The 25560-nt window shown below is 44.6% G+C and overlaps 1 protein-coding gene across 1 annotated transcript in view; it reads left to right on the top strand.

Moving 5' to 3' along the window:
* Positions 1-25560, top strand: part of CDH1 (cadherin 1) — a 75416-nt gene that overhangs the window by 31782 nt on the left and 18074 nt on the right. Inside the window, exons 3-8 of the mRNA XM_055305017.1 lie at positions 17492-17706; positions 21543-21686; positions 21814-21969; positions 22916-23060; positions 24582-24757; positions 25018-25146. Of these exons, the coding sequence (XP_055160992.1) occupies positions 17492-17706; positions 21543-21686; positions 21814-21969; positions 22916-23060; positions 24582-24757; positions 25018-25146 (965 nt within the window). The remainder of the gene's footprint in view (positions 1-17491; positions 17707-21542; positions 21687-21813; positions 21970-22915; positions 23061-24581; positions 24758-25017; positions 25147-25560) is intronic.

Raw genomic sequence — 25560 nt, forward strand, 5'->3', positions numbered from 1 at the left:
AGTCTATGGGGAAATGAGGTCGACTAGCTGCCTCCATGTTCTTTTCTCACCCCTTATTTTGATCCTCCTGCCCCAACCCCTCACCTGTGCTGTTTTTATCATTCATAGCACTCAAAGCATGCCAGCAGAAGGTTTGGAGTTATTTCTCTGTTAGTGTTGCAAGGGTTGGGGTTGGGGAGGCATTGGAGACAGCCAATCATTGTGGCCTTGGTTGAACCCCTTCATGCTCTCGCATTCTCCCTCCCAACATCTCATACCCCCAGTATGTCTCTAGGCCAGAGCTCCATTCTGAGAATCTCTGGCCCCTTTAGGAAAGTATCAAAGGCTGTAGAGCCTGCTGCTGGTAGTTCCAGGGGCTCACTCCTTCCCTGGGGCCCATTCACAGACCCAGAACCTTGACTCCATTCAGAGGTGGTCACTGCTATGTCCTCAGGATTGGGTGGAGCAGAGGACAACAGTAATGGGAAATGGCCTTTTATAGGCATGGCTATGTTTCCCAGGTGGCCACACTGCTCCCTGTGTTACCTGACTTCCATCGAAAATGTGGGAAAGGATTGATCTTCCCAAGTTGAGGTCTTGCCTGCAGGCAAGGGGCCACCACACCCAAAAGCAGGAGTGGCAGGTCCTGAGAGGAATGGATGAGGCCAGAGGGAGGCACTGATGGGATTATTTGAGTTTACTGGGAGGGCCGGTGGTGGCCCTGCTTCACCTGCAGGGTGGCCCCAGAGGCTGCTGCAGAACTTCCAGGTCCATGTATTTATACTGTGGCAACAGCACAGCAAAGCTCACAGGGTCAACTACGTAGGAGACTGAGCGTTAGATGAGAATTCAGATCTTCCCAACAGATGTGTGTGTGCGCAGGGTGTATAGGGACCATTTTTTTCTAAAATCAAGGAAACTAAGACTCAGGGGTTAATGTTCCTGAAGTCATGCATAGTTGAGGTTAGAATCCAGGTCTCTTTGGACTCCAGGCTTATGCACCAAACCCCAGTGCTGCATGGAGGCTGCCCCTGCTGAAGCCATTTGTGCTCGAGCGGCTGAGGGGCACTTGGGAGGCTGGCAGCCCAGTTCTGCTTGGGCTGGCTCTTAGCATAAGACATTTCCTTCTCTTCTCAAGTGATCTCACTCTTTCTACTCTCCTGCTGGCCCTTACCGTGCCCTTTGATGCCACTGGCACTGACACTTCGGGAAGGAGTCAGCCCTGCACATCCTGAGAACACACTGTCTTTTTTCCCAGCCCATCCCTCACTCTGTAGAGGGCATGACTTTTGGGAAGAAAGACACATTCAGCATTGAGCTCATTAGATTGTAACCCCGAGAATGTACTTCTCCAACCACAGATGGAATTGGACAGAACAGGACCACATAGCTTCTCATATCCCGGGTGTCTTGTTTCTGATAATGCAGCTGAAGTCTGCATCCAGGGTTTTGGGAAGCCTGGATGCAAGGCTTGCCCGTCAAAGTTAGTCAACTAAACAGCATCCCTCCTTCAGTTTTACTCTTTCATTAAAGGAAAGAAAAATGTCAGTTTTTGTGAAGTTAGGAAGCAAATGTGAATCGGTTTAAATGGTTCGAAAGGATCTAAAAGGGAGTCTCCCACCTGTTTCCCCCCACCCCAGCAGTCTGCTCTGGAGATTCCTAAAGATGTTCTAGGTGTATTCTCCAGCCTGTTTTGCTTTTTTTTTTTTTTTTAAGATTTTATTTATTTATTCATGAGAGACAGAGAGAGAGGCAGAGACACAGGCAGAGGGAGAAGCAGGCTCCATGCAGGGCGCCTGATGTGGGACTCTATCCCGGGCCTCCAGGACCACACCTTAGGCTGAAGGCAGGCGCTAAACCTCTGAGCCATCCAGGGATCCCCTTGCTTTTTGTTTTTATTTAAAGACAGATTCCTCCCGTTATTATGCATAGATTTACCTGATTCTTTTTAATGACTATCTTATTCTTTGTGATTTCTGCATGCCTCTTGCTCATTTAACCTACCCTCTCTTGGTGCTGTTTCTGTCTCAGGGCCCCTCTCACCACACCTGCAGTGACTCTGCAAGGATGTCTGTCCTTGTTCACATGTGTGAGTCCCCCTGTGGGATGAAGAATGTAAAATCTGCAAACATGGTCAGAATGGCCTCCACGAGAGGCATACTGGTTCTACTTGCATGATGTCCCAGAAGAAAGCCCTCGAGCTCACATCTTTGATGATGAAGTCCAGACTGTGTGTTACTGATGAGAAAACTAACCCAGGGAGAGAATGAAGGGACTTGCATGAGTGTTCCTCTTCCTGACAAACCCCCTACTTCCCGAGAATCTAGTCCCCTGACTTGGCATCCAGCATTCTTCCCAGACCACCTGACTAGAGCCCTCTGCAGCACCCCTTCCTTCTCTGGTCATGTGTGGGTCATCTATCCCCTTCTTTCCCATTGCCCATGTGGACCCCTCCCTATGGCTTTGCTGAGATTCTTAGAGGGGTTCTGGTCCCCTGGAGACAAGTCCTCTGAGCACTTGCAAAAATATAAATTCTTCTCCTAAAACAATTTCTATATGTTCCCTTATAATTCTTCTTTTTCTTTTTTATGGATGAATAATATGTTCACATGGCTTTAAAATCAACCAATATAAAAAGTATACACATTGAAAAGTTGCATTCCCACTCTGTCCTATTTTGGTCTAATAACAGACCCTTCCTCATTCTTATAATCTTGCTTATTTGTTTCTTTCAAAGTTTCTGTATGCAAACATAAGCAAATATGAATATATATTCTTTTTAAAAAATATATATATATTTTAAATATTTATTTATTCATGAGAGAGAGACACACACACAAAGAGAGGCAGAGACACAGGCAGAGGGAGAAGCAGGCTCCATGCAGGGAGCCTGATGTGGGACTTGATCCCAGGACTACAGGATCACACTCTGGGCCAAAGGCAGGTGCTAAACCATTGAGCCACCCAGGGATCCCTGAATATATATTCTTATTCTTGCACTGCTTTGCACCTTTTTCACCCAGCAATATGTCTTAAAGTTCATTTCATTGTAGTGCATAAAGAGCTTTCTTGTTTTATAACCACAATAATATTTCACTGGAAATTGAGAAAATTCTATGGTTTATTTAATCCTCTATTAATAGCTGTTTGAGTTGTCTCTATTTGCTACTACAAACAATGCGTTGGTGAATAGCCTTGTACATAGGTCATGTTGCATGTGTACAACATTCCAATTTTGATCACATTGGAAAATGGGAAGAGGCTACGTAAAAGTTCCATGGAGTCTTGAAAGAGTTGCAACCAGGAAAATGAAAATTTTGGGAGCTGCCATGGGGGTAAATGCCCCAGGTCCTTGTGTGGTAGCAGCAACCATACAGCTGCATCTTGTAGGATGTGGCCTGTGGCTGTGCTGCAGCTTATGGCAAAGTCCACATCTGGAGCTACTGGGCTGGTCTTCATGTCCTTTTCATTCATTCATTAATTCATTTATTTTTTACTTTTTTGAAACTCTTGAAGTGAGCACCCCAGTCTGAGATATTTCTGCTTTTTCCTGGCACTTGGAGGGATACAGAATTGGTTGTGGAGTTTATTTCTCAGGGGCCTATGCAAAGGCACCCATGGGGGCTGAGCAGTTACCTTTAGAGCCAATTGAGTAGATTTAGTAAACGCTCTTGGAATTTACGGCCTTTTGCATCAATGCTTATTTGTTCTGATAATGAAAAATGATGCTAGCATCTATTAAAAAAGAGAAAGCCTCCTCTTGTAAGCTTTATTGGACAAGCGAGCACTTGTTTCGGAGTCATCTGCAAACGCATGTGACCTAGAGACTGTGGGAAATGCCTAACTTCTGCAACTTTGGCTTCCAGCTGTTCTTTGGAGCCCTTTTAGGAGTTGTGTTGCAAATGTCAGAGTCAGAAGGCCCGTGCTTTTCTAGCACAACCCACATTTGGAAAAGGTGCAAGCCTTCTCTGTGTGAAAGAGGTTTCCAGTCCTTGTTCCTTAGTTTACTGAATGATTCCACATTCCAAACTCCACAGCAGATTTCCGTGTTTCCAACAGCTGGAGTCAGCACATTTCTGTGTCACTCAGGCCTTGGGAATGCTGCCCCAGTTGGGCATGTATATCTTTTTTTTTTTTTTTAAGATTTTATTTATTCATGAGAGACACACAGAGGCAGAGACATAGCAGAGGGTGAAGCAGGCTCCCTGCGGGGAGCCCTATACGGGACCAGATCCCAGGACCCTGGGATTACTACCCTGAGCTGAAGGCAGATGTTCAACCACTGAGCCACGCAGGTGCCCCGGGTTCAACGCATTTCCATCTGCTTTGTGTTCTTTACAGAGCCTAAGTCTGGTGTTAGCAGTCTACCTGTATGCTCCGCGTGGATTTGCATCAGTCTCACGTTGCCCTGCTGCCCCTGGAGCTTCTCTCCTTCCTCAAGGCAGAGCAGGTTTCGCCTAGTGGCTAAGGCAGTGGTGGCTGGAACTGGGTGTGAATTCCGCTTCAGAGACTGAGTAGCTCTGTGACCTTGAGCAAATGACAGAAGCTCTTCTGGGCCTCCATCAGCATTGAGGGATTAGAGAACCCCACCTGCTTTATAGCAGCCTAGGAGTCAAGGTTTGTCAGGTGCTCAGCACGATACCTGCACATAATCAAGTAATCACTGTCGTTATATTGGGTATTTACTCTTCTAATTATAAAGAATTATTTGTGGCTTCTCTTTTCCCTCCCCACTTCTTCATAACTCAGACTGTGGCAGTATTGGGTGCATGGATTGTGTCTTGTTTTGAACTATGGGACTTTGACTCAAAGGAGACCCAAGTAACTTATTTTTGTTACAGGATCATCCAGATGTAATTTACATACCACACAATTTACCCACTGCAAGTGTACAGGGAGATAATTTTTATAAATGTACCCAGCTGTGTGGTATCACCACAATCCACTTTTAGAATGCTTTCTTCAACCCAGGATTTATTTTATTTTATTTTTTTAAAACAAAATGCCTTTAGGAAACATGAAGAAAAGTTGGGAGGGGCCACAACCTCACTGGGGGGCAGTAGGGACTAACTACTTTCCAGCCTCCCCCTTCCTTCTGGGAACACCTCACACAAGTTCCCAAGTTCCAAACCACCGCCCCCCAGGAACTTAGGGGTAAAAGGAGGCATCATGGCCTCCCAGACCCTTTCTAACTCAAGACCAGGGTGTCCCCAACTGTATCCGCCCCTCCCACTGATCAGTTTTCTCGAATTTTTTTTTTAAGATTTTATTTATTTATTCATGAGAGACACACACACACACAGAGAGAGAGAGAGAGAGAGAGAGAGAGAGAGAGAGAGAGGCAGAGACACAGGCAGAGGGAGAAGCAGGCCCCATGCAGGGAGCCCGACTCCAGGATCACGCCCTAGGCTGAAGGCAGCACTAAGCCGCTGAGCCACCAGGGCTGCCCTAGAATTTTCATATAAATAAGAAGGTACTCTTTAGTGCACTTAAAAAAAAACAACAACAAAAAACTCAGGCCTGAGCCATTCCCCAAGCTAATTGAATCCAGATCTCCAGGGCTGGCAGTATTTTCCAGTCTTTGGTCTTTTTCTTTCACTGAGTATAATGCTTTTAAGGTTCATTGATGCTCTTGCCCTCAGTAGTGTGTCATTCCCATCTGTGGCAGAGTAGTAATACCGTATCTATCCTAATAACTGCATAGGTTAATATTTTTTTAATGGATAAATGGAGAAAAAAAAAGAAAATTAGGAAAGAAGGTTCTTCTTCTTTTTTTTTTTTTTTTTTTTTTTTTAAGATTTTATTTGGCAGAGAAAAAGGGAGCACAAGCAGGGGGAGGGGCAGGCAAGGTGAGAGGGAGAAGCAATCTCCCCGTGGAGTAGAGAGCCCTACACGGGGCTCCGTCCCAGGACCCTGGGATCATGCTTGAGCCAAAGGCAGACAGTTAACCAACTGAACCACCCAGATGCCCCAAGAAAGAAGATTCTTAAAAATACAGTAGTGCCCATCCCTAATTTTTTTTTTCGAGTTTTTCTTTATTTATCTCCACCCAACATGGGGCTTGAACTCATGACCCCAAGATCGAGTCACACACTCTTCTGACTAAGCCAGCCAGGCATCCTTATACCCTGACTAAACACACACACACACACACACACACACACACACACACACACACACCCAACCAACCAACCAACCAACCAACCAGGCTATCAAAGAATTGCAGAAGGGGGACATAAATGAATCACAAGAGGGATGTTGGCCAGAATCTGAGGAACGCATTCATTGCAAGCATAAACAGTATCTTTTCTGGATGAGACCGTGAGGGCTTTGTGCTTTTGGCTTTGTCCTTTTTTTTTTTTTTAAATTAAAAGTTTTTATTGAGATATACTTCTTAGATCATATATTACACCCATTTAAAGTGTAGTGTTGGGTTAAAAAAAGTAAAATGTAGGATTCAATGGCTTTTCAATATATTTACAGTTGTGCAATCACACCATTTTAAAGCATTTTTGTCATCCCCAAAAGAAATCTCACCCCGTGGCTGTCACCCCTCAGCTCTGCTCACCCTGACACCTCCAGTCTTAGGCAGGTCCTAATTGATTTTTGGTCTATAGCTTTACTGATTCTGGGCATTGCGTATAAATTGAACCATACAAAACAGTCTTATATGACTAGTTTCTCTCTCAGTGAAAGGTTTTCAAGGTTCATCTGTGGTGTAGCATGTATCTGCAGTCCATTTCTTTTTATTGCTGAATAGTGTCATATGGATAGACTACATTTGACCCATTCATCAATTGAGGGACATTTGGGTTGTTGCCACTTTTTGTCTGTTATGAATAATGCAGCGGTGTCATCTGTATTTTGTTACTTCCTCTGATGGATAGAAGATGCTACTTTTTTTTTTTTAAGGTGCTACTTCTTAAATTAAAAACAAAAACTAGGGATCCCTGGGTGGCGCAGTGGTTTGGCGCCTGCCTTTGGCCCAGGGCGCGATCCTGGAGACCCGGGATCGAATCCCACGTCGGGCTCCCAGTGCATGGAGCCTGCTTCTCCCTCTGCCTGTGTCTCTGCCTCTCTCTCTCTCTCTCTCTCTCTCTCTCTGTGTGTGTGTGTGTGACTATCATAAAAAAAACAAAAAACTAGGATTTGGGGAGGGGATAGATGTGGGTAACAGCACCCTGATAAAAAGTGAGGAGGGGCTCCTGGATGACTGAGTTGGTTAAGCATTCAACTTTTTTTTTTTTTTTTAAGAATTTATTTATTCATGACAGAGAGAGGAGAGGAGAGAGAGCGCGAGCGACAGGCAGAGGGAGAAGCAGGCTCCATGCAGGGAGCCTGATGCGGGACTCAATCCCAGGATTTCAGAATCCCGTCCGTCCTGGGCCAAAGGCAGGCGCTAAACCGCTGAGCCACCCAGGGGTCCCAGCATTCAGGTCAGGATCCTCAGGGTTGTGGGATCGAGCCCTGTGTTGTGCCGTATAGAGTCTGCTTTTCCTTCTCCATCTGCACCTCCCTCTGCTTGTTCTCTCTCTCTCTCTCTCTCTCTCTCTCTCTCTCTCTCTGAAATAAATGAATAAAATGTTAAGAAAGTAAGGAAATGTGAAGTGTGTATGTTTTTCCCATCACATTAGCATCCAGTAGTCCACAGGTTGTGGAGGCTATGCGAGAGTTAAGACTGTGGTCCTGGGGGCAGCCTGGGTGGCTCAGCGGTTTAGCGCCGCCTTCAGCCCAGGGTGTGATCCTGGAGACCTGGGATCGAGTCCCACAACAGGCTCTGTGCATGGAGCCTGCTTCTCCCTCTCCCCGTGTCTCTGCTTCTCTCTCTCTCTGTCCCGCATGAATAAATAAATAAAATCTTAAAAAAAAAAAAAAAAAAGACTGTGGTCCTGGGGTTCAACTAGACCAATATTTGCTGGGAGAGTCACTTAATATCTCTAAGCCTTGACTGATGTCATTGGAAGAGGATCCTTCTCATATTGGTTGTTGTGATAATAAAAAGTGCTTATTCTAATGCTTGCCTTGCACAAAGGGAGCCCTCACTGGGTGCTCTAAGCACCTGGGGAAGACTTAAGGTGTATGCCCACGCCTGAGTATTTTTAAAAGCATCCCAGGAATCTATGTGTAAGATATGTTAGACCCTGGTTGGAGACGATGTTAGAGATACTTTGGTCAAGGTATTTTATTGCACGAGTGGACAACTGGAACCAGGGGAGCCCTTCCTGCTGCGTTAGGGCCTATGGCCTGGCCCCTTCCCCAGGCCTGTCACTGCCTTTACCTGTGAGGGGTCAGCAGGAGCTAGAGGGAGGAGGGATTCAGCTGCTTTGGAATTCAGAACAGGGGGCCCTCCCTGGCCTCAGGGAAACCAACAGAAAGGAAAAGTGGGCAGTTACTGTGGTGTGAGAGGGAGCCTTTCCTTTCTAATCAATAAGCAAACAGTTCCTGGAGTTGCCCAAGCTGGCCGCAGGAATGTATCCTGGCCTGCAGCCCTGTGGGAATGATCAGTTAGCGCCTCTGTATTTAGGCAGGTGGGTTGGGTGTTTGTGTACTTAACATGCAGCCAGAAGCTGGGACCGTAAAACTCCAATTTAATATGGAAGCCAGAGCACCCCCCACCTCAGTTCTCTTTGTTCTTTTTGATAAAACCAAACAAGGTTCCCTCCCTAAGTCAGGGAAGAAGTCCCAGCTCCACCTCTGCAACAGGCAAGGTGCCAGCTTCTGTTAGAGTGAAGTTCAGTGTTGGCTCACTTCCCCTCCTTAAATGAATTGAAATGAGATTCCTTGCTGGTTAGTGTCCATCCTGGGACATTGAAGCCAAGCCCACTGTCCCAGACTTGAGCCACAAAGCAGCCCCAGCTTCCCCAGCTGAACCCCTGGAGCCCCCATGAAGACAGGAATATTGAGATTAAACTGAGTGAGGTTTTATTCGTGGGTGCTGGCTCATTTCTGAACTCTCCGTGGGCAAAAACAAAAGATTTAAAACTGAGTTCTTTTTCTTTTTTTAATTTAAATATTTAATTTATTCATGAGAGACACAGAAAGAGGCAGACACATAGGCAGAGGGAGAAGCAGGCTCCTCACGGGAGCCTGATGTGGGACTCGGTCCCAGGACCCTGAGCCAAGGCAGATGCTCAACCACTGAGCCACCCGGGCATCCCCTAAACGGAGTTCTTTTCTGGCCTTGATAACAAAAGGGCAGAGGGAATGGAGGGGCCCTCTGGCCCTTCTGGACTCAAGGAGCTGGAGGCGATGCCGCTCTTGGTTAGGCCATGACATCATTGTCATCACACTAGAAAGGCAGCCCCGGCAGGGCAGGGCCTGTGTCCTGTTGTGTTCCTGGCTGGGTGTTCAGTACTAGGACAGGAGCTGAGTGTTAGGTGTATAGGGCTTGAGCAGGCCCTGGAACTGTCCCCCACACTGCCACATGGCTCACTGCCTTGCTTTGGCGTGCAGCCAGAAAACTGAAAGTCTCTTCAAATGCCCCTTCTTGAGGTGTCCCTAAATGCCCTCTGTTAAATTGTGCCCCCCCCCCGCCCCCTCACACTCTGCATCAAGCCTTAGAACTCCCTGACCTGCTGCTTTTTCTGTATTAGCACTTTGCATTCCTGACCCTTAGTTGTTAATGATCTCTTCCTCCCTGGAATGGAAGTCCTCTGAGGGCAAGGACCTTACTACTGCTGTACTTGCCAGGCCCTAGAATGATGCCTGGCCAAGAATAAGGGTTCTGGAACTAGTTGTGGAACAAAGAATCCTTGAAACAATCACTCAAAGGAGATGAGGACGTCTCCTTGTCTCCCTTTCCAGAATACAGAAGCAGATGCTCAAGGAAGGTCAAAGTACAACTTGTTACTGGGATTTGAACTTGACTTGGTTTAACCCCTTCACACAAATGTGCAGCCATAAAAGTATTTGCACTGGCTTTTTACTAACTCCAGAAGTGCCATTTATGACATTTTTTAGTGTGCTGATCAATCAACATCCGGGATGTTTGCTCTCTGAGAAATAATGGACCATTAGCCCAAACAGAAACATGACTGGGAGCAAACATCCGCTGCCAGAGTGACCTAGACAGCCATGCCTAACCTTAAAACAAAGCGGGGTGGGGGGATCAACGATGGTGAGGCCTTTAACCTTGCCAGCTCCCCTTGGGAGAGGGCTGGGCTAAATGTTCCTTGATCTGTAACCTCCGTGTTTTCTGTGCACACTGATGCCCTGCTCCCCACCAGTCTGTTGTGTGTGTTTTGTTTTTTAAGATTTTATTATTAGTAAGTAATCTTTACACCCAGTGTGGAGCTCAAGTTTACACCGTCAAGATCAAGAGTTTCATGCTTTATGGTCTAAGCCAGCTGGGCACCCCATACCTCGATCTGTTTTGATGGAAACACTTGAAGGAGACTGCTCCTCACTTCCTACCCAGCTGGGTTCATTGTTGACATCTGTTTTTAGGGTGTTCATTACATGCAAAGACTATTTTTTATTATTTTTATACAATTTGTGTTCATTTATTTTGTTTCAAGTTTTTATTGAAATTGTATTAGTTAACATATAGTGTAATGTTGGTTTCAGGAGTAGAATTTAGTGATTCATCTCTTACATAAAACACCCAGTGCTCATCACAGCAGGTACCCTCCTTAATACCCACCACCCATCTACCCCATCCCCCCACCTACTGCCCCTGCAGCAGCTCTCAGTTCTCTATAGTTAATAGTCTTTTATGGCTTGCCCCCTTCTCTCTTTTTTCCCCCTACTTTCCCCATGTTTATCTGTTTCATTTCTTAAATTCCACAGAAGAGAGGCACATGGGTGGCTCAGTTGGTTAAACACCTGCCTTCAGCTCAGGTCATGATCCCGGGATCCTGGGATTGAGCCACATATCGGGCTTTCTGCTCACCTGGGAGTCTGCTGCTCCTTCTCCCTCTGCTGCTTCTCCTGCTTGGGTTCTCTCTCTCTCTCAAATAATTTATTTTTTTGTTTAAGATTTTATTTCTTTGATTTACAGATGATTCATAGATGAGTGAAATCATATGGTATTTGTCTTTCTCTGACTAATTTCACCTAGTGTAATACACTCTCGCTCCACCACTGTTATTGCAAGTGACAAAATTTCATTGTTTTTGATGGCTGAGTAATATCCGGGAGTGTGTGTGTATAAACTATACCCCATATCTGAAACCACTGATAATTTGTTCTGGCAAGACATAATGGGAGGCTGGGAGAAAGAATGCAGTAGACTTCATGAAAGTAAACTTCTTGTCCCTGAGATCCCTTGGGAGCTGCCTATCAACATGGGAGATGGGGCGGGGTGCGGGCTCCCCAGCCGACAGTGCTCCTGGAGCACATCACCCAGATTTTGTGGACACCAGCTGCAAGTCATGCTGTCTACCAGGAATACAAGCTGCTTATCTTCCTCCAGAAAATGTTTGGGGTTTAAGCTGACTGATGAGAGGAACTTTGACTTACTTTAGCTTATGTAATGTGGTGATCTACAGCGGAACATTCTTGGATCTGAAATTTAAAACTTCCTCTTTCACTTGGCTATCTCACTGTCCCTGTGTTTTTCTGTGGCCCTGGGACTGTAGCAGCTTTCCCTCAAGGAGAGTGAGGGAATAATGCATGCGTGTCAGGTGAAGATGGAGAGGGGACACGTCGCGGTTACCATCACAGGTACTCCACCTGTCCTGTGGGAACTTAACTCTACGGTATCCATTCAGCTAGGAACTAGTTGACAGACGACTTGGATACTAAGGTGGTTAACTCCTGACAGAGGCCCAGACCTCTACATGTCTCTGTGGCTTGGCCAGTTCTCTCTGCTGGGACTTCGGAGCCTCAATTTCCTCATTTATAATCAGTTTCCTCATTTATTAGGCTGCTTAATTCCTACCACCCAGGGCCAGCATATCCCGTACAGCTATTAGGTTGTGATGTTAGGTTGCTAGTTGGTAGCAAATGGACACCTATAGAAGTATCTATATACTTGCCCAGGCTAAAAAGACCCATCTTCCTGGTACAACTTGAATCTCAACATCCCCAGAGTGTGAACAACTTGGAGATCTGATAATCCTTTTCTTCCTGTTTTTTTAAATATCTTATTTATTTGAGAAAGAGAGGGGGAGAGTGCATGAGCAATGGGGAGGAGCAGAGAGAGAGGGAGAAACAAACTAGCCCAACGTGGGGCTCAATCCCTGGACCCTAAGGTCATGACCTGAGCTGAAGGCAGATGCTTAACTGACTGAGCCACCTAGATGCTCCATGCTCATTTTTTAAACATGCTTTTTTTTTTCTGAACATGAGTTCTCAGTAAACTCATAATTTTGAGTAATTTCATTGACACTCATCAAAGGGAGATGTTCCAGAATCACCGAGTGCCATCAAAGAAAATGGAACCTAGAAAGAAATTTTATAGACAGTGGTATCCATGGAGAATTCGGGCTTTGTGGTTGGAATTAGAAATACCACGCCTACCCAGGAAAAAACAAAACAAAACAACTCCTGCCCAGCTAAGCAATTAGTCTGTCTCTCCAGGATTCCGTTTGGCCATCACGTTAAACCTTCTGTCTTTTATCTTCGGTATGTAAGTCAGAAACCAGAGTCCTTGGTTTGGGGTACGCAGTGGTGACATGACCCCCAGGAGCCTCAGAAGGCTCTCTGATCTTGTTGTGTGTGTGACTTTTTCTTCTTAAGGCTGAGTGGTTGAGTTCAAATGGTCCTTGAAATAAATCTAAATGCAGGGTTCTCTGGTGTTGGCTGTGGGAAATGTGTTCCAATGAGAGAGAAACAATCCATAATGCGTGCCTTTGTGTGTCGAGTGGGGCAAACACTGCTTTCAAGTAGTTGCTGCTAAGAGACTGGTTTATCCCACTAGTTACCAAATAACTCAACTATGGTTAGCTGGCTTTGATTGTCGGTCCCTGTTCTTAAATCCCAACATCTCCCAGAAATATATGAAGGCTTTGAGACTGTCTGGTTTCTACCCACTCACATTCCAGCTGTGGGGCTTGGCGGGGGCGGAAGTAGAAAGGGAATCCTTAGAGCAGGACTGTTTGAGCCACAACAGCAATTCCAAGCAAGGAAAGGATTTAATTTTTATCTTAGGCTTAAGTCATTTCTGCCAAGTGAGTTAGCAAATAGGGCTCTTATAGGATGAATAACGCGGGAGAATCATGATGTGTTAAGTAGACTTTTAGGGGCACCTGGGTGGCTTAGTTGGCTAAACATCTGCCTTCGGCTTAGGTCATGATCTCGGGGCCCTGGGATCAGGCCCTGCGGCGGTGAGTTCCCTGCTCCGTGGGGAGTCTGCTTTTCTCTCCCCCTCTGCCCCTCTCCCCTCTTGGGTTCTCTCTCTCTCAAATAAATAAAATCTTTTAAAAATGCATAAAAAATTTTTTCCCCTTAATATTCCTTTTTATTATTGCTGGGAAGATTATCCCCATTTTGCAGATGGAAACAGTGAAGAGCACTCACCTTGGAGCCAGACAGGCCAGCCCCTCCACGCACAAGCATACAAGTCAGGACAGAGAAAGTGGAGGTGGCTGGAGGAATTAAATTGGAATGCTGGACATAAAGAACTTGGTGCAAGGGTCTGGCTTGTAGAGAGTGGTGTGAGGCACAGTAGTTAGGAGCGAGAACTCTCAGACTACCTGGGTTCTAGTCCCAGCTCTGCACCTTATGAGCTGCCTTAGTTTCCCCACATGTAAAAATGGGGCACTGGTAGTAACAACTTCATAGAGTTCTGGGGTGAAGTGAGTTAATAATATTCTTAAAGTGCTCAGAGTGGAGCCTGGCACATTGTTCTACAAATGTTTAAATAAGGTTACAGGAACAGTAGGCAAAAGGTATCTGCTATTAGTTGAGGCTGTGGTTGGTGATGGTGATGATTATTGTAGTGAAAAGATTTTCACACCTAGAGATGGCCACTTGGGTTCTTGGCTCTTGTCTCTGATTGGTTTCTGGACCTAGTGACCAAATGACAGGTTTTAGGAAAGGCAGTTATCCTGACTTAATACTTAATTCCATGCTGGTTTTATTTTTGTTTAATTTTTTTATTGTGAGACGTTCAAATATACCCAGTCTCCATGTGCTAGTCCTCCTTTCAATACTTCGCTGTTCCTGTTGGACTCCCCCGTGCTGGCAGTAGTGGTCACTGTGGCTCTGAGACACTGCCCAGCCTTTGTCAGGGGTGCAGCAAGCTTCCGGGAACAGGAGATTCCCGCATCTTTCCTATAATTTCTGGTTTATCAGCCCCAGAGGATCATATTGCATAGAAAGGTAATGGGCCTTAATGAGCACCTGGAAATTCAGGTTGGGCTCCTCACACTTCTTTGTCACTTCTTAAAGGGTGGGGCTTAGCCATCATTAAGACAAGATGCCCCAAAGCAAGTTAAGTGTCTTGCATCAAAGTTACTTGCAAAACTATTTTCCATTTTTCAGGCTGCCACCCTTGGCAAGTCCAGTCCTGCCTGTCCCAACTTTCACTGCCCAGATTTGGGCCAGCTGGGGAAAGGAATTAATTTGGTATGACAAATGGGGGCAGCTTTTGCTCCCTGTTTATGTGACAATCCTCCAAATACAGTCCGATTACCCCATTACTTCTGCTGGAATGGGTTTTGGGGGAGGGTTATTTGAAACACATCTTGTTTTTACTAGTTTGAGATGGAATTCCTACGTCAGACCTAAAAGGCACTATCTGCCCATCCCTCAAGGACGGCATTTCTTCTTGCATCTCTTGTCATTTTCAGTTCATCTGTTCACTTAGCAAATACTTGGCTTCTGTTTGTCTACCCAAATGCACAGAAATAATAATTATCATTTTCTACTCACATTGCTCTTCCACTTTCAAAATTTGATCACATTCACTGTCTTTGTTAATCTTCACAAAAATGCAGATGAGGTAGGCTCCATCCGTGGCTATATCCTTCATGTCCCAGTAGGGGCAACAGGCCCAGAGAGGTTAAGCATGTTGTTTAAGGCCACTCAGCAGGAACGAGGTGGAATCTGGGTTTATTATCTGACCACAGACTCTGAGACCAGCCTTTGCCTCTTGTCCCTCTTCTTGTGTTTATTACAGCCTTCCTCTGCTCACCCCACTCCCACCCCATAAAGTTTGGGAAGTGAGTTATAAAACCAGCATAAGAGGTGAGGAGGGTAGAGATGGAGGCATGGTTTTGATTTTTGTTTTTACAAACAGGGAGGAGAGAGTGTTGGATGGGTGATTGTTTGAAGGACCCAGCTCCCTTCGTATGAAGTATCTCTGGCTAGATCTCAACTCCAGGTTACTGTACAAGGTGGCACCATATTTCCCTGGATTGTAGCTAGGAGGCAAAACTGTCCTTAAAACAACAAGGCCTTCACAGGGTCTCTTCAGGGCAGGGAAACTTATTCATGAGACTAAGTAATTTAGATTAAGGGCCGGTCCTAGCTCTGTCCCTCACTAGTTACCAGATGCTGGGCAAATTTCTTAAGTTCTCCAAGCCTTAGTCTTCAAAAGGGGACGATCCGCCGGCTGCTCACCCTCCCACCCCAGTCATGGTTACTTTCTCTGACCAGGGTGGGACGGTTGACTTCAGAAACATTTGCAGGGGTGTCCCCTGGTGGAGAAGAATGAAAACTGCAGCCCAGGAATTGAGGATGGCTTTGGGGATTTCTGGCAGAGACCTGATCTCATGAACATAGAGGTGTCTAGCCAGGGAAAATAGGTTCAAGAACAGGAATTTTTATAAAATTCCTTGGACAAAAATTTTATAAAACCACTTGGACAAAATAGAAATTCCACTGGAGAAATGAAAGGCAAGTATTTGAAAAGGATGAAAACAGGCTGCCTTGAGAGTTTCCCATAATTAACTGTTCTTCAGTTGGCTGTTCCCTCTGCCTCATAGGCTCTTGAGCCAGGTTTCTGGAAGACTTGATCCTTCAGGTCTTAGCTCTGCCACCCCCACCTAGGTTGGCCTGCTCTCACCATCCAGCATGAGTTACACTTTTCTGAATCACCCCCTTTCCCCAGCAATTAAAAAAATTATTAAAATGTAGGCTCCACGCCCAGCATAGAGCCCAACGTGGGGCTTGAATTCACGACCTTAAGATCAGGACCTGAGCTTGGGAGGAGGGGTGCTGGGTGACTCAGTCAAACATCCAACTCTTGATTTTTGTCTCAGGTCATAATCACAGGGTCCTGAGATCCTGCCCTGCCCTGGGCTCCCATGTGTCAGCGTGGGGTCTGCTTATCCCTCTCCCTCTGCTTCTTCCCCAACTCACTCTCTCCGTTTCTCATATAAATAAATAAAATCTCAAAAAAAAAAAAAATAAGCTGAGCTGAGATCAAGAGTCAGATGCTCAACCAACCGAGCCACCCAGGGGCCCTCACCTCCTATCACTCTTGTATCACCCTTTTTAATTCCTTTGTATCTAGTACTTGTCACTACCTGAAATTATTGGTTTCTGTATTTATCTCCCCTAACAGAAAATAATCAGTCAGATTGCAAGCAGGCATTACCTCTGTATGCCTCAGATAATAAGTCTATAACCAGTCAGGAAGTATTTACAATTATCAGTGTCTTTTGTGGAATACTTATGAGAATTGAGTAAATGATTAAGCAAAGCCACATTTGTTTTTAAAGATTTTTTTCCAAGATTTTATTTAGAGGGGGAGTGTACATATGGGTGTATTAGCAATGGGAGAGGCAGAGGGAGAGAGCATCTCAAGCAGACTGTGCTGAGCGGGGAGCCTGGTGTGGGGCTCAATTTCATGACCCTGAGATCATGACCTGAGCTGAAATCAAGAGTTGGATGCTTAAGTGTGTCACCCAGGAGCCCCTGTTTTTAAAATTTTTATTGAACAAACTTTAATATAGTGCTTATGACGGACCAGGCATTGTTCTATGTATCTTAAAACAGCCGTAGTAGATAGCTGCTCTTGTTGGCTTCATTCTACAGTTGGGTAGACAGAGGCACAGACTGAGGCACCGGGAGATTAAGTAATTTGCCCAAGGTCGCAGAGCTGGGCCTTGAACCCAGATAGTCTCTTCCAGAGCTCACACTCCTAACCATCTTGCCAGGTGCCTCATTATCTGCCACTGTTAGTTGAAATAAATGTAAACTGTTACTTGAATGTAGACTCTCCACAGCGTCTCCCTGTACCTCACAGTCTCTAAGTTTTGGACTTAGTAAGGACTCTTAGTTATCTTGGTGGTCTGTTTTCATATTGTCAAGAGCCAGCTAAAGGAGAGGCCCTTTTTTGGCTTTTGAAAAGAAGTTACTTTCTAGGCAGGTTTCTGTTTGCACTTTACAAGTAGATACGAAAAAAATCAGACCACAATGGACAGTCCCCCTCTAATTACGAAGAACATAATGATAATATTGACCACTTGCATATCTTTCCATTCTGTCACCAGTCTGTGTTTGTTTTAGTTGTGCTTGTTTTGTATGAGTCAAGTTTTTGGTGGATGAATCAATCTTACTTTTTAATGCTCTTGTTTTTAATCTGCCCCATTTCCTAATTAGTGTGATTTATCCCCTACAGTGAGTTTTGAAGGATGCACCGGTCTGCCCAGGACAGCCTATGTTTCTGATGACACCCGATTCAAAGTGGGCACAGATGGTGTGATTACAGTCAAGCGGCCTCTGCAACTTCATAAACCAGAGATAAGTTTTCTTGTCCATGCCTGGGACTCCAGCCGCAGGAAGCTCTCTACCAGAGTTAGGCTGAAGGCAGCGACGCACCACCACCACCATCATGTATGTTGGAGTCTTTCTTGGAAGTTCACTATTGTTTTAAGTCTGTTGCCTAATCTGAGTTTTCTACCCTTGGCACCTTTTACATTTGGGGCTGGATAGTTTTTGTTTTTTTGTGTGTGTGTTTAGCAGCCTCCCTGACTTTAGCCCACTAGACAGATACCAGAAGCCCTCTCCTAGTTGTCACAACCAAAAATGTCTCCAGACATGGCCAATACCCCCTGGGCAGGGGGTGTGGAATCTCACCCCTCGTTGAAAACCATTGGTCTAACTGAACTAATTCTCACTGGGAATTTTTTTGTGTTTGGGTGGGGAGCAATCAGGTAAAATGATAGCAAGGTGTTAATATTATTTCTGTGGATAATATAGAATGGTGGGTGAGAGCGTGGACACTGTCTAGGATTGAATCATAGTCCTGCCGCTTGCTACCTGAGTAGCCTTGGGAAAGTTCACTTAGCCTGTCTATGCTTGAAATTCCTTCTCTGTAATGTGGAGGAAATAATGACTGCCTGAATTAACACATGTGAAATGCTGCAACTGTAGTAGGCATACAGTAAGTACTCAGTAATTGTTGACTTTTTCTTGGAGGAAGAATGAATAAGAGATCAATTCTCTGATCACTTTATTTTACTCTTTTAATTAGTATTTTTTAAAGACTTTATTTTGAGAGCATGAGTAGAGGGGAGGGGAGAGGGAGAAGTAGACTCCCCATTTCTTTTTTCCCCCGTTTTATTTTACTCTTTGTGTTTCTAGTGGGGAGGGTTTTGGGAGGAGAAGAGAAGAATCATTGGGAAGCTTTTGTTCCATTGGACTGTAATCTGCACAAGATCCTTCCACATTGTATCTGTAGCGCCTGGCCCACAGTCTGGCTCCCTCCAGGAGCCCTGTAAAAATATTGAATGGACAGGTGGGTGGATTGGCCACGAACGAAAGGATATATGTTTGCCCAGTTCTTAGCAAGAATGTTTCTGGGTATTGTTACCCAAGTCAGACACCTTTGCTAGTTTCTAAATTGCTCTCATGGTGCTTCCTATCAAAATGTCTCTCTGGAGGCCATTCTAGTTGGATCCTGGTACTGCCTTAAAAGTATGGAACATGTTGGAAGTACCAAGGCCTTTCAGGCCGGCTCCTGTTTTTCTCCCCAAAGATTGTTGAGATTCCAGGAAGTTAATACTCCTTGATAGATGTATTATTATTTTCTCCCTGATGTAATTGGACAGATCAGAAAAATGAAGAGCTTAGTAGCAGTATATTAACATAACTCCCTAACTCAGGTCTCCAACTGACTCCGTCATTCATGTAAGTTCAGCATGGTGAGTTCTTGCTGGGCAACTGTGTGTGTGAAAGGCTTTTATGATCAAAAGACAAGTTTTGTTTTGTTTTTAAAAGATTTTACTTATTTATTCATGAGAGACACACACACACAGAGAGAGAGAGGCAGAGACACAGGCAGAGGGAGAAGCAGGCTCCATGCAGGGGGCCCTATGTGGGACTTGATCCCGGGACTCCAGGATCACGCCCCGGGCCGAAGGCAGGCGCTAAACCGCTGAGCCACCCAGGCGTCCCAAAAGACAAGTTTTGAGCTTGATTTATATATATATATATATATATTTCCTTTCTACTTCTGCCAATTTTGCCTTTGCCTCCATTTTTTGTTGTATCATGATTTAAGTTCAAATACATATTACAGAAAACCATGAATAACAGTGGTTTATGCAAAATAGAGTATTTCTCTGTCAAGTTAAAGAAATTCAAGGGTAAATGGCCAATCTGGAGGCCACACAGTCATTAGGAACCCAGCTTTCTCCTTTCCTTCCCATTCTGCCATCCTCAGCACATGGCTTCTGTCCTCAAGGGTACCTCATGATCTGAAATGGCTGCTGGAGCTCTGTAATCAAATCTTCATTCTAGATGATACGGAGAAAGAAAGCACAAAAATGCATTACTCAGCTGTCTGCCTGGCTTTTAAAAGAAGCTTTTGTGGAATGCATTTTTAAAGGATTAAAGATACTTTATTAAGGTAATCTCTATACCCAGCGTATAGAGAACTTAGAACTCAGATCTAGAGTCATATGCTTTTCTGATTGAGCTAGTCAGATGCCCCCTTTGTGGAATTTTTAAATAATGCTTACCTCTCACTGGTTACAACTTGACCTCATGCCATACTTAGCTATAAGTGCAGTAGAAAATCTGCTCTTTTACTTAAACACAGTGCTACTTTGCCGGGGGGGGGGGGGGTTCGTCTTTAAAAAGAAAGAAGAATGGATATTGAGTGGTATGTGGCAACACTGTCATAGTTGTATTCTAAGTGCTTTATCTGTACTACTAGTATCTCATTTAATCCTTCTAATGTTATCCCAATTTTTGGTTCTTAGGGAACTGTGGAACAGAGAAAAATAACCTGCCCAAGAGTAGGAAGTGCCATAGTGAGAATTCACAGCTAAATAGCCTGGTTTTATGGCCTGTCCTTGGCTCAGGAGGGACTACTTCTCTAGAATATCTATAATAATCCAAGGATGCAGAGAGAGAAAAAGTGTGTGGGCATAACCAGTATGTAGAAATGTAATACTGGGAAGGATGCTGCGATGATAATCTGTTTTTTAATTATTAATACTATTATTATTTTATTTAAATACAAGAGACACAGAGAGGGAGAGGAAGAGGGAGAGAAAGAAGCAGGCTTCCTGCAGGGAGCCTGATGTGGGACTCGATCCCAGGAACATGGGATCATGACCTGAGCCAGAGGCAGACACCCAACCTTTTTTTTTTTTTTAAGATTTTATTCATTTATTCATGATAGACCTAGAGAGAGAGAGAGAGAGAGAGAGAGAGAGAGGCAGAGACACAGGCGAGGGAGAAGCAGGCTCCGTGCAGAGAGCCTGACGCGGGACTCGATCCTGGGACTCTAGGATCGTGCCTTGAGCCAAAGGCAGGCACTAAACCGCTGAGCTACCCCAGGGATCCCAGACTCCCAACCATTAAGCCACCTGGCGTCCAATGATATCTGGTCTTCTCTTCTGTCTTGTGCATTTTGGATCAAATTTGAGAAGCCAGGAAATAGCACTTGAATCACCTTTGGAAAATGGTGATCAATGATTATGTGGGGTGTGGGAGATGGAACTGTCCTCTGGAACTTTCATGCATTACCACTAATCACTTTAAAGCACTTAGCAATTTGGAGGATATTTTTCTTCCATCTTCAACTATCTTATTTCCCTGTGTGTGCATAAAGTTGTCTTTATCACACATGAAAATTGTTCAATACAAGTCTCAAAGGATATATTTGGTTCCCATCCCAACAGCTTCTGTAGAACAAATGGAAACCAAATAGATAAAATAACACAATGAGATTAAAGAATTTGTATTGATCACAAGTAGTTCTTAGTACCAATTCCTTAAACTTATCTTCATTAAGACCTCCACTTTGGGGACCTATACTCCTAGGAAAAACATAAGAGAAAATTGAAATGCTTGAATATCCAATTGTTGGATAAACTCTGATATTAAATCAGCAGTGTCATGTTTCATTAAAACCGACAGGTATCATATATTTAGGCTTGTGATAACTTGCAAAATAATACTAAACCCTCAAACATGTAATTGTGTATGCATAATGATTACTTGAACTCTGGACATTAGAAGGATCAAAAGAGAACACAGTCTTTATTATATGGCAGAAAGGTTCATTGGGTTGTGTTTTGTTACTAAGTTAAAACTGTTGACTGTCCTCAAGAAGGTTGGGGATGCTGGCTAGGTAGGTGGGACTGTTTGGCCTGTATGTGTCTGTATGTATCTGTCCTGAATTATCTGATTTTGTTCTTCATCTTCTTTCTTTTTAGGATGCTCCCTCTAAAACCCAGACAGAGGTGCTCACATTTCCCAGTTCCCAGCATGGACTCAGAAGACAGAAGAGAGACTGGGTTATCCCTCCTATCAGCTGCCCAGAAAACGAGAAAGGCCCATTTCCTAAAAACCTGGTTCAGGTAGAGAAGGAGGTTCTCTATTTCTCTGGGAGCAGTTTGAGAGAGAAGGACCTAAGAGAAAAAGAGGGAAAGCCCCAATGTCAGGATCATTTCTTGATAATTCTGTTTCTTTCTCTTTGATCTTCAGATCAAGTCTAACAGGGACAAAGAAATCAAGGTTTTCTACAGCATCACTGGCCAAGGAGCTGACGCACCTCCTGTTGGTGTGTTTATTATTGAAAGAGAAACAGGATGGCTGAAGGTGACTGAGCCTCTGGATAGAGAACAAATTGCTAAGTACATTGTGAGTATCTCTCAGAAGTCTGCTAATAATCGGGTTGTATCCTTCCAAAATTTCTTGGTCCACCCATGTTGGATCCCTAGATCAGATGTTCTGGACACATGAGGCTTAATTTGATACCTGTTGACAAGGGGGGAATGACAGAAGAATTGGAAAAAATGGGGAGGAGGGTTGATTTTTTTTTTTCCCCCATCAGGAATAAAGAGAGAAGAGACCTTATGATCATACGTGTTTTTAATTTTTTTTACAGATTTATTTATTTATTCATGAGAGACAGAGAGGAGGAGACCTAGGCAGAGGGAGAAGCAGGGTCCCCACAGGGAGCCCGATGTGGGACTCCATCCCAGGACCCCAGGATCATGACCTGAGCCAAAGGCAGATGCTCAACCGCTGAGCCACCCAGGCATCCCCATACATGAGTTTAGACCCAGGATACCAACTTAACTTATTCTTGGGGCTAAAAGTCACTGCCCCAGAGGAAGAGGCCAGTTATGATATTGGGAAGCAAAAGCCATTCCTGGGCCTTGGTAGCAATGTGAACCTAGAGAGCTGGAGGGTAATGTATTGAGGCTAAATGCAGAAAACTCTGGGAGAGACACTAGATTGGAGCAACCAGAGCAAATTTTACCCTGCTGGGGAACAAGGGTGTTTTAGGCTCCCTCCCTCTCTTGTGTCTTAGGCCTGGCTCCCTATTCTCCTGTGGGAAATGGGAGCTCTGACCTGCTGGGGTGTTCTATGTCCATGAATCTTTACATATCATGACCTCAATCAGTGTCATGACATCACTGAAGCAGCAGCACTTGTGGGGGGAAGTTCTCTTCTGGGGGTGTCCATCCTTGGCTCTTAGAGAGTAGGAGGGAGTACAGGCCTGCTAGAGTTCGAGCCACACGACTTCTCCCATTTTTTTCTCCTTTTTGGGGCCCAAGTAACTCTCACTTGGCTCTTACAGCTCTACTCTCATGCCGTATCTTCTAATGGGAATGCGGTCGAAGACCCAATGGAGATCGTGATCACGGTGACAGATCAGAATGACAACAAGCCCGAGTTCACCCAGGCAGTCTTCCAAGGATCTGTCACAGAAGGTGCCCTTCCAGGTATGGTCTATAACGAGTAGCTGAATACTCAGAAAGACACTTAAATTCTTTGGACCTCAAAGTGTCGGGGCTTGTGTTTGGCATCAGGCTCTTCATAGGGACAGAACTTCTTTAGAAGCCTGTGTGTGTGTGTGTGTGTGTGTGTGTGTGTGTGTGTGTGTGTGTGAGAGAGAGAGAGAGAGAGAGAGAGAGAGAGAGAGAGAGAGACAGAGACATCCTTTCTACAGAAGTGTATATTATAAAATAGGAGCAGTTTGAAAATCTCCCCCGCCTCCTCCCCCTGGAAAAGAAGAACCTTCCCTAATTTAGAAACAGATCCTTGCCATTCCTGGCCATATTCTTTTCTTACCCCTATAAAGGTAACCACTGCCCTGACTTTTGTGGTAATCATTCCTTTGCTTTCCTTGATCTTTTTCATCATGTGTCTACCTACCTCTGTATATCTTGTTTGTTTTGCATGTTTTCTAGCTTTACATACATGGAATCCCACTCTACATGTATTTCCGTGGTGTGCTTCTCTCATTCAGCTTTATGTACATAACATTCTTCATGTTGGCGCCCATAGCAATCTAAAAGGTCATTCATTTTCATTGCCGTGTAGTATTCAGTATTTTTGTATTTATATAAAACACTTTGTTCCCCTGTTGATGGAAATTGGGTTTGAGTTTCTTGCTGTTAGAAATAGTGTTCTCAGAGCATTATTTAACATATTTCCTGATGCATGCACACAAGACTTTGGGGGAATATCCGTAGTAGTGGGTTGCTCAATTGTAGGGTATGTGTCCGTTCATTGTGACTACATGGTAACAAACTGTTTTCCAAACTGGTTGAACCACTTTATACTTCCACCAGCAATATATATCCTGGAATTGTTAGACTTTAGCTTTGTTGAGTGTGCAGTTGTATCTCTGTACAGTTGCATTTATGGCTAATGAGCATTTTCTATGTTTGCTGGCCATTTGGGTTTCTTCTTGATGGCTTGTCTCTTCAAGTCTTTTTGCTCCTTTCTTCCCTTGGGCTCTTTGTCCTTTTCCTGTGGATCCCTAAGGGATTTTGTTGATGGCATGGGCGCTAGTCTTTTTGCAGACACATGTGCTGTAAGTATTCTCTGCTACCTTCAAGGCCATGATCTCAAATGACCATTCTGTCTGGTGAAGCTGTGCCTGAGGAGCCAGTTGTGGATATTGGTGGGATTTTTCCTATTTTTCACCTCATCCACTCAGTATGAGAAACATGGCACAGTGTTTTAATTTAAAGTTATTTATTCTACATACTCCAGCCCCCATCCAGAATATCTATTGGAAAAGCTGAGTCCTTGGAACACTACTCATTGGGTAGAATGCTTTCTTTCTCCCCTACTACCACTTTGATAAAAATTTTGGGAATGAGAGAATGGAGAAGCCATGACATGGTACTGTCCCTGGGACTCCTCCTTGAACACTCTGGACAGAATTGAACTGAGCAGTGCTGACTGGAATCCAAAGTGCAGCTCAACTGATTTGTCTCCTTTTGCACTTGCAGGCACCTCTGTGATGCAGGTGACAGCCACAGATGCGGATGATGATGTGAACACCTACAACGCCGCCATCGCTTACAGCATCCTCACACAAGACCCCCTCCTGCCTAGCAGCATGATGTTCACTATCAACAAGGACACAGGAGTCATCAGCGTGCTCACCACTGGGCTGGACCGAGAGGTCAGAAGTCAAGAGCATCTATAGGGTGTTGAGGGCAAATAAACATCAGCTAAATCACACCAACAATGCAAAACTCTGCCGAGCCCAGTGCTACTTACTATGTTTATCGTCTGAGCATTGCATCTAAGCATCACTCTAGAGGATTTATACCTAGAAGGCCGGCTGATGTTGAAGCAAATGATCAAATAAGGTGTTTCCATGCGCTGGGCTGGGCTTGATGGTGCCGTTGGTCCTGACACCAATGTGTTTGATCTCTGCAGGGTGTCCCCATGTATACCTTGGTGGTTCAGGCTGCTGACCTGCAAGGCGAAGGCTTAACTACAACTGCAACAGCTGTGATCACAGTCACTGACATCAACGATAACCCCCCCATCTTCAACCCGACCACGGTAATTCTATAACCCCTTGGACAGTTTCCAAAGAAAGGTCCTCTGTTGTTTTATGGCTGCTCATGGGCAAACCCTTTGAAAATTTTCCCCAGAATAGTGAACTTTAAGAAGCAAACAGATTGGGATGGCAGTTGTCTCTGTCATCCTCAGCATGGGCTCTGTTGACATAGGTTTGTGAAGTTGCAAATGTCACCTAGTTGTGCCTGGCTGGCTCAGTCAGTGGAGTGTGTGACTCTAGATCATGGGGTTCTGAGTTCAAGCCCCACATTGGGTATAGAGATGACTTTAAAAAAACCACCTGTTGATCTCGTGTCTTCATGTTGTGCATCTTGGTAACAAATCCTACCTGGTTTTATTTATTCATTGAACAAATATTTTCTAAGTTTATAACAACAGGAACTGTATTACACACTG

Source organism: Nyctereutes procyonoides, unplaced genomic scaffold (assembly GCF_905146905.1).
Source record: "Nyctereutes procyonoides isolate TBG_1078 unplaced genomic scaffold, NYPRO_anot_genome, whole genome shotgun sequence".
Taxonomy (NCBI): Eukaryota; Metazoa; Chordata; class Mammalia; order Carnivora; family Canidae; genus Nyctereutes; species Nyctereutes procyonoides.